Consider the following 9,091-nt stretch of genomic DNA (forward strand, 5'->3'; position numbering starts at 1 on the left):
CATGCTCTCTTTCTCTCTCTCAAAAATAAATAAACATTTAAAAAAAAAAAATTAAAAAACAAATACAATAGAGAAGGAAATCTGTTACCTGGAAAGTAGTGTGAAAGAATTACTAGGGACACAGATAAAGGGGTGCAAAATATGAAAGAGGGATATGTTAGGCAGAAAAATCCTCCTCCAAGTATGTCCACCTAATTGCTGGCACCTGTGAATATGTTATACAGAAAAGGGGGAATTAAGGTCACAGATGGAATTAAATTGGCTAATTGGCTAACCCTGAGATAGGGAGAGCGTCCTGGATTATCCAGGTGGGCCCACTGTAATCACAGGGGTTCTTTTTTTTTTTTATAATTATTTATTTAATTTTTTTTTAACGTTTATTTATTTTTGAGACAGAGAGAGACAGAGCATGAACAGGTAGGGGCAGAGAGAGAGGGAGACACAGAATCGGAAGCAGGCTCCAGGCTCTGAGCCATCAGCCCAGAGCCCGACGCGGGGCTCGAACTCACGGACCGGGGGGTCGTGACCTGAGCTGAAGTCGGACGCTTAACTGACTGAGCCACCCGGGCGCCACTCACAGGGGTTCTTAAAAGTGGAAGAGGAGAGAAGAGCATGAGAAGCAGAGATGGTAGTGTGAGAAAGACTTGCCAATGTTGCTGGCTTCAAAGATGGAAAAATGGGACCATGAACCACGAAATGCAGGCAGCCTATAAAACTGGAAAAGATAATGAATTTGCTCATAGAGACTCCAGAAGGGATGCAGCCCTAGCAAAACATTGATTTTAGCCCAGTGAGACTCATTTCAGACTTCTGGCCTACAGAACTGTAAAATAATAAGTTTGTGCTTCTTAAATTTTTAAAAAATGTCTTACTTATTTTTGAGAGAGAGACAGAATGCGAGCAAAGGAGGGGCAGAGAGCAGGGGAGACACAGAATCTAAAGCAGGTCCCAGGCTCTGAACTGTCAGCACAGAGCCTGACATGGGGCTTGAACCCACAAACCATGAGATCATGACCTGAGCCAAAGTCGGACGCTCAACCAACTGAGCCACTCAGGTGCCCCTGTAAATCTGTGATTTTTTAAAGCCAATTAAGTTTATGATTTGTTACAACAGCAGTAGGAAACTAATATGAGAGGTTAAAAAAGGAAACAATCCAACGTAAGTCTAATAAGAGAAAAGGTAGAATATAATATTTTTAAATGGCTGAGAATTTTCCAGAATTGAAGAGATGACTCTTCGGACTGAGAGATCACACAAAGGTCTTAATGTAATACATATCAACTAATCCACAACCATACACATTGTAGTGAAATATATGAGAAAGTCTTAAGAACAAATGGAACCTCCAGCATGGGCAAGAACAAGACAACCAGAACTCTCTTTTCAGGAAGGTAACAAATGTCAGTGGTCAACTAATGCCATCAGTATTCAAAATCAGACTCTAGGTGTGGCCTGTGCTCCTTTAATCTAGGGATTCCTCGGTGCTGGTACACTCCTGGAGAAGAATTTAGACAAAGAAGATGGAAGGAAGCTGGTTCCACAAAGAGAGATTCCTCTTATTCCTTGCTCTCGGTCTTCTAATTCAAGGTAAGAAAAGGGCAACAACAGGGAAAGAGGCAGAGACTCTCTCTAGTTGAACACCTAGAAACTTCTTTCAAATTTCCAACTCCCAGAGATGATCTAAAATGGGTATTGTTATTTCATAACTTTGTTATAATAATGCCTGAATAGACTTTCCTTCTCTGGAAGACAGAAAATATCCTTCCAGGGGCACCTGGGTGGCTCAGTCAGTTAATGACTCTTGATTTGGGCTCAGGTCATGATCTCAAAGTTCATGAGTTCGAGCCCCGCATTGGGCTTTGTGCTGTCCGTGCAGAGCCTGCTTGCAATTCTCTCTCTCCCTCTCTCTCTGCCTCTTTCTCTGCCATCTTCTGCCCCCCTCTCTCTCTCTCTCTCTCTTCCCCTCTCTCCCTCTTCTCTCTCTCTCAAAAATAAACTAAAAAGGGGCGCCTGGGTGGCGCAGTCGGTTAAGCGTCTGACTTCAGTCAGGTCACGATCTCGCGGTCCGTGAGTTCGAGCCCCGCGTCGGGCTCTGAGCTGATGGCTCAGAGCCTGGAGCCTGTTTCCGATTCTGTGTCTCCCTCTCTCTCTGCCCCTCGCCTGTTCATGCTCTGTCTCTCTCTGTCCCAAAAATAAATAAACGTTAAAAAAAAAAAATAAAAAAAATAAATAAATAAACTAAAAAAAATATATCTTTCCAGCGATGTATCATACAGGAACTATTTTTCTTCCCAGGACCCATCCCTAATTGTCTTCTCTTCTATTTAGACTTAATGTCTATCCATCCTTCTACACACAGGTATAATTCTTTTTCTCTGCAGCTATGAAACCCACTCCATTGTAGCAAAGTGCTCGCTTTTAGCCATAACTTCCCCATCCACCTTCAGGATCCAAGTGCTTTAGGTTAGGTAAGATGCCAGAGGGTAGCAAATGGAGAGTGAAAATAGAGTATGCTTCTCCTTCAGGAAGTTAATATAGTATAATGGAAAGAACATGGGATTTGGAGACAGACAGACCTGGGTTTGAATCTTGGTCCCTCACTTTGCACCTTATGCAACCTTGGGCAAATTGCTTGACTTCCCTGAGCTCCAGTTCTTCATCTGTAAAATAGGGCATGCCTTGCAGAGTTGTGAGGATTCAATGAGAGAAAGTTAGTAGCATAGTGCCTGCCTGGCATATGATAGGTATCAATAAATGTCGTCTCTCCCCCTTAGGTTGTCATATAACTTCTGGATAAGAGAGCATAGGTAGGGCTAAACCAGAGTCAGCTTTAGAGGTCAGTATAAGGAAGAGGAACAAATTGTACTAACTACTCAGTAGAGAACACTAGAGATGCTCCTCTGGCCACTCACTGGCCATGATCAACAAATGAATATTCATTGTTCATAGAATGATCCAAGGATTTGTCTGGACAGCACTGTGACTTTGGGAATGGATAAGGCTTGATGTCCTTAGCATACAACAATCTCTCTCATTCCAGGCTGTTGTTCCTCTAACAAATTGCTACAATTAGAGAGGGTAGAAAAAAGGGGAAGGCAACACTTCAAAATCCTCAAACTGGAAAAGTGATAGAGGTTGAGCAGCAAAATAGGGAGAAGGAAGTTTGGGGCAGTGAAGGTGAAATCGGTGTGTTCTCTTTGGGGTCCTGGGAATGGAATCCTATCTGATGGCTATCACTGTCCCAGGGGCAGTTTGCATATAGATTTGGGCATGCTTTGCATGGAAACAGAAACATTAAAAGGGCAGCCAGAGCCCTAACTCAGCTTACCACATTAGCTTCCATCATTTGCCTTCCAGCCCAACCCATCCTCCCTGGCCTTGGAGGGAGGCACCCAGCATCTGGTGATCCTCTTGGTGATCCTCCTTTCCCAGTCTCCATCTCATCATTGGGGGAATATACTACAGCAGCATCAAACAAACCAGGGTTCAGAGCAAGTCCAGTTTTTGCCTCTTATATATTTGACCTCAGGGATTTAATTCCTCTTACTGGATCTCAGTTGACTCATTTATTACATAAGGACAAAAATAATTTATCCTTGATAGGGGCTTGGGAGGATTAAGTGAGGGACTTCCTCTGAAGGGCTTAGAGTATACCTGGCACATAATCAATGCTCAATAAATCTTAGCTATCGTTATTATCACAGACTACCCCCAAGATCCTATCATAGGGCCCTCTCACATAGGCAACAGGAGAGTTCTCTCCCTCTCCTCACACATTCTATGTCCTCTACAGGAAGGGGCAGTACTTTCATCATCAACTGCTCAGGGTTCGGCCAGCATGGAGCGTATCCCACTGTTCTGGATTCAGTGTTTGAGCGGAAGGCCTTCCGTCCAGTCACCAACTTCAGCATCCCCACCCTAGTCAACATCTCCTTTACTATGTCTGCCATCCTAGATGTGGTGAGTGCTGACCCCTAGCCCTTAATTTTTTCCCAACCTGGCAAGGGAACCCCAAAAGCTCTTGTCCACATTGCACCTTCCTCCATCACTGCTAAATGTCATTTGCCCAGTGGGGATCTCAAAGAAGCTGTCTGGTTTAACAGGATGTGGTGCAACAGCACATAGAAGAGAATTTCTTTTCTTTCTCGCCCAGTGATTCTCTACCCTGGCCATATACCACTGTTCAGTCTCCACTCCCAGAGATTCTGATTGGATGGAACCTAGACTTCAGTAGTTTTAAGCTCCTCAAGTGATTCTAAGATACAGCCAGGATTGAGAAGCACTACTCTAATCCAGCCCTGTTGTGAATTCTCCCACACATGGGAGAATTAAGCTTTTCAATTAAGCTGTTTCAATTAAGCTTTTGTCCTTGACCTACATGTTGACCTTGATCACAGCACCACTTTTTTTTTTTTTCAATGTTTATTTATTTTTTTGGGACAGAGAGAGACAGAGCATGAACGGGCGAGGGGCAGAGAGAGAGGGAGACACAGAAACGGAAACAGGCTCCAGGCTCTGAGCCATCAGCCCAGAGCCCGACGCGGGGCTCGAACTCACGGACCGCGAGATCGTGACCTGGCTGAAGTCGGACGCTTAACCGACTGTGCCACCCAGGTGCCCCAACAGCAACACTTTTACATACATTGGGAGTTGGTAAACAAAAATGAGGAGTAGGAGGGGCACCTGGGTGGCTCAGTTGGTTAGGCTGCGGACTTTTGATTTTGGCTCAGGTCATGATCTCACGGTTTGTGGGTTCAAGGCTGGTGTCTGGTTCTGTACTATCAGTGCAGAGCCTTCTTGGAATCCTCTCTCTCCCACTTTCTCTGTCCCTCCCCGCGCCGCCCCCCCCCCCCCCCCCGCTGCTCACAGGCACTCACTCTTTTTCTATCTCCAAAATAAATAAACTTAAAAAAAAAAATGGGGAGTGGGAGGGATGGACAGACTTCTTACCCACATCATACTAGAAACAGGAAATTCTTTTGGCAGGATGAACATCTACAGCTCTTGTCATCATTCCTGTGGCTGGAAATGGTATGGCTAATACCGTTTATTCTCTCCCTTCATTTACATTCAGAAAGGATTTTAAACAAAGATATAATTATGACCTTTATGTACCTAACAACATATCTTTGAAACACATGAGGGAGAAATGGAAAAATCTACAATCATGGTGAGAGGCTTCAATATACTGGTTTCAAAAATCAAGTAGAAAAAGAATAAAAAACATTGTGATTTTTAACAGCACAATTAGGAAACTTGATTTAATAAACATCAAACTTTGTACCAACGAAAATGCATAATCTTTTCTGATACAAATGCAATATTTTCCCACACTGACGAAGATCTCAACAAACTCAAAAAAGCAGAAATTATCTAGACCACAATCTGATCACGATACAAGAAAATGAAACTAACTGGGAAAAGACAGCCCTCCCCCCAGAAAGCCTTATTTCTTGGGAATTTAAAACTAAACTTCCCCCAAAAATTAAGCTTCCAAATACTTTGGGCTAAAGTAAAAATAAAACAATTAAATAGAAATTGCAAAATAATTAGAAACAAAGAGCCTACACATTAAATTCTATGAATATAGCCAAAGTATAACTCAGTGGAAATTTTGTATCTTAAGTGTATTAATAAGAAAACAAGAGGGGAAAAAATGAAAGTAAATGAATTAAGTTTCCAATTTGAAAAGCTTGGTTAAAGAGGAGAGAGGAGGGGAATAATACTAATAATCACCTAATCTTGCTCTCAAAGTGCAGTTCCCAGATGGGCAGCACCAGTTGATTGCACCACCTGGAAACCTAGAAATGCACATAATCTTGGGTCCCACCAGTGTAACCAACCATCCCAGCATAGCCAAGACTGAGGAATTCTCAGGACATGGAATTTTCAATGCTAAAACCAGCAAAATGCTGGGCAAATCAGGATAAGTTAGTCACACCACCTAATGAATCAGAATCTATATAGTTCAATATGATCCCCAGGTGTTTTATATGCAAAGCAAGACTTGAGAAGCACTGATCTAGTACAAAGTTTTATTTAATGTGCATAGAGCCTCCCTTCCGTTGGGGCTGTGGTTCTACAAACTGCAGTTGCTGTTGAAAGTACCCTGAGACTAGACAAGCCCACCCAGAATTGGACAATCCTTGAAAACGGTTCCCAAAGAAGGTTGCCAGACTTGGAAAAGAGGGTTTGGAAAGGTCATCCCAAAGACAAGAGAGGGTGGTGCCTGGCACCTGCCAACAAAAGGAAGACCATGAAGTCTCTTGCTTCAAAGGACCCAAGAGCTTGTCCAAGGTCTCCTTGCAATAAAGACTGGTGAAAGGGGTCTGGGAGACAGTTGCAGGCATGCTAGATACTAATACATAATACCTATGAACATTACAGTTTCAAAATTCATTGATATGCTTTATTTCATTTGATACCTACTAATCCCCTTATTTTACACTAAGGAAATTCTAGCTCAGAGAGGCTAAGTTACTGATCTTTCAGCTCTAAATCTCATTCTTACTGAAGAAAAAATAGTGTTTCTCTAATCACCAGTAATTTCTCACAGAAATGGAAAAAGAGAGGAATCAAAGTTTATGAAGAAATGAACACAGAGAGCTTCAAGTCTATTTGTAATTCTTATTTCTTAAAAAAAAAGCCAAAGTAAATTTATCAAAATATTGACTCCACAAAGTTGAGTGATAGAAACCTGTTTATTATTTTATATACTTTTTTAGGTGCTTGAAATATTTCACAACTTTTTTTAAGAAAAATCAAAGGACAGAAAAAAATAGCCTTAATTTCTATCAGGCTCTCTCACCTCTCCTCCACCTGGGCTCTAGGTCTGGGATAACCCATTTATCAGATGGAACCCAGAGGAGTGTGAGGGCATCACGAAGATCAATGTGGCAACCAAGAACCTATGGCTCCCAGACATTTTCATCGTTGAGTTGTACGTATTAAGGGCTGGGAATAGCCAGAGGGAAGCCCCATTTTCTGGAATCAGTAGAATTTACAATCTGCCATTGGAGACACTAAAAGTGGTATTAGATGGATGAGAAATAACCAGAAAGGTAAAAAGAAAAACAAAGCACCTGCATCCCACTTCATCTCTCTTACAGCATGAATGTGGATAAGACCCCAAAAGGCCTCACAGCATATGTGAGTAATGAAGGTCGCATCAGATATAAGAAACCCATGAAGGTGACCAGCATCTGTAACCTGGACATCTTCTACTTCCCTTTTGACCAGCAGAACTGCACCCTCACCTTTAGTTCATTCCTTTACACAGGTGAGTTGCTGTGGGGGCTCAGGGATGTGGGTGAATGAGAGCAACCGATTAAACAACAGAAAATAAAATATAAAGAAATTATGAATAAATGGTGACTAAGGTGTATGGGTAGAGCAAAAATTAGGGCTCTTATGGATGTTTAAATATTTTCCGTAAAGGGAAAATCCAAGCCTGTCTTGTTGATTACCATTCCTAGCTCTTGCAAACTTTCTGCCATAATAGTAGATACTCAAAAATACATGTTGAATGAAGATGAAAAGAGAATGTAGTTGAATCAACAGGAAACCATATCCTTGGGAAATGATCTGGATCTCCCTTTCAGTGGAGAATATGTTGCTGGGCATGGAGAAAGAAGTGTGGGAAATAGCAGACACATCCCGGGATATCGTTCAAACCCATGGAGAGTGGGAGCTCCTAGGCATCAACAAGGCCACCCCAAAGATGTCTGTGGGCACCAGCCTATACGATCAGATCATGTTCTACGTGAGTTCAGAGGTCCTTGATTTTTCCTTTCTTTCTTCCTTCTACCCTTGCTTAGAATCTCCACCAAATGGGTATTTCTCAAGTTTCGGGGTTTCTCAGTTTTACTTCTGCCAGACTCAAACCTTTCCTCTTGGCTGCCCAGCCACATTCTTTTTCCTAAAGCTCACTGCTCTGGCCTAACTTGTCACTGGCAGTCTCTATACTTATTTATGAAGCTGCATTCTACACAGCTATATATCTCAGGGTGATATCAGACCAAAAAGGAAGGCAGAGACATAAACAATCACTACTCTTCCTGGCAGCTTCCAAATCCCTTATCCACTTCCCTTTCTTTCCTCCCCCAAGGTGGCCATCAGGCGCAGGCCCAGACTCTACATCATAAACCTTCTGGTGCCCAGTGGCTTTCTGGTTGCCATCGATGCCCTCAGCTTCTACCTGCCAGCAGAAAGTGGAAATCGTGCCCCATTCAAGATAACCCTTCTGCTGGGCTACAATGTCTTCCTGCTCATGATGAATGAGTTACTACCCACCAATGGCACCCCCCTCATCAGTATGGCATCTCCAGCCTTAGGGAAAATAAGGGTGGGGAGGATTGACTGAACTAGCTCAAGGGAGAGAGATATACTGGGAAAATGAGGCCCTAAGCCTGCCAGGGTGGGATTGGAAGAGAGAAGCCCTAGGTGGTGCCTCTGACCCACATGTAGGCCTACCTTCCCTGCAGGTGTCTACTTTGCCCTGTGTCTGTCCCTGATGGTGGTCAGCCTGCTGGAGACCATTTTCATCACCTACTTGCTGCACCTGGCTACCAGCCAGCCCCCACCCATGCCTCAGTGGCTCCATTCTCTGATCCTCTACTGCACCAGCCCAACAAAGTGCTGCCCCACTGCACTCCAGAAGAGAAATAAAGCCATGGGCCTCCCCCCTGCCCACCTCCCTGGTAAGGAGATTCAGCACTGCCCACATTTCCTCTTCCCACATAGCCATTTATCTGCTCCTATCTCCTTCCCTATTCCTTCCACCCCAGGTGAACTTCATGGCCTATGCTGAGTCTCTATCTCTCTGTAGGTGTGAAGGAGCCAGTGGAGTTAGTGGGGAAGATGCCAGGTCCCAGAGAGACAGAGTTAAATGGGTGTCCTGGGTCAACAAAGGCCCAGCAGGAAGATGAGACTCAGAAGCAGCACTTGGTCGACCTGTGGGTGCAGTTCAGCCACATGATGGACACCCTGCTCTTCCGCCTCTACCTGCTCTTCATGACCACCTCCGTGGTCACAGTCATCATCCTCTGGAACACCTAGGCATGATATCTATTTGCTCCTGCAGATCCCACC

The 9,091-nt window shown here is 43.6% G+C and overlaps 1 protein-coding gene across 2 annotated transcripts; it reads left to right on the forward strand.

Moving 5' to 3' along the window:
- The first annotated feature begins 1,388 nt into the window (after positions 1–1,388).
- On the forward strand, positions 1,389–9,058 carry LOC125175224 (5-hydroxytryptamine receptor 3E-like). 2 transcript variants are annotated; one of them, XM_047875596.1, is made up of 9 exons: positions 1,389–1,588; positions 3,795–3,961; positions 4,988–5,032; positions 6,832–6,941; positions 7,111–7,280; positions 7,603–7,763; positions 8,109–8,313; positions 8,485–8,700; positions 8,829–9,058. In XM_047875596.1, exons 1-9 carry the CDS (start codon positions 1,522–1,524, stop codon positions 9,056–9,058), a joined length of 1,371 nt encoding a protein of 456 aa, XP_047731552.1. In that variant the 5' UTR covers positions 1,389–1,521. The 2 variants fall into 2 exon arrangements, with proteins under 2 accessions (XP_047731552.1, XP_047731553.1); XM_047875597.1 differs by lacking the exon at positions 4,988–5,032.
- The last annotated feature ends 33 nt before the right edge of the window (positions 9,059–9,091 follow it).

The sequence above is a fragment of the Prionailurus viverrinus genome, chromosome C2 (genome assembly GCF_022837055.1).
Source record: "Prionailurus viverrinus isolate Anna chromosome C2, UM_Priviv_1.0, whole genome shotgun sequence".
NCBI lineage: Eukaryota > Metazoa > Chordata > Mammalia > Carnivora > Felidae > Prionailurus > Prionailurus viverrinus.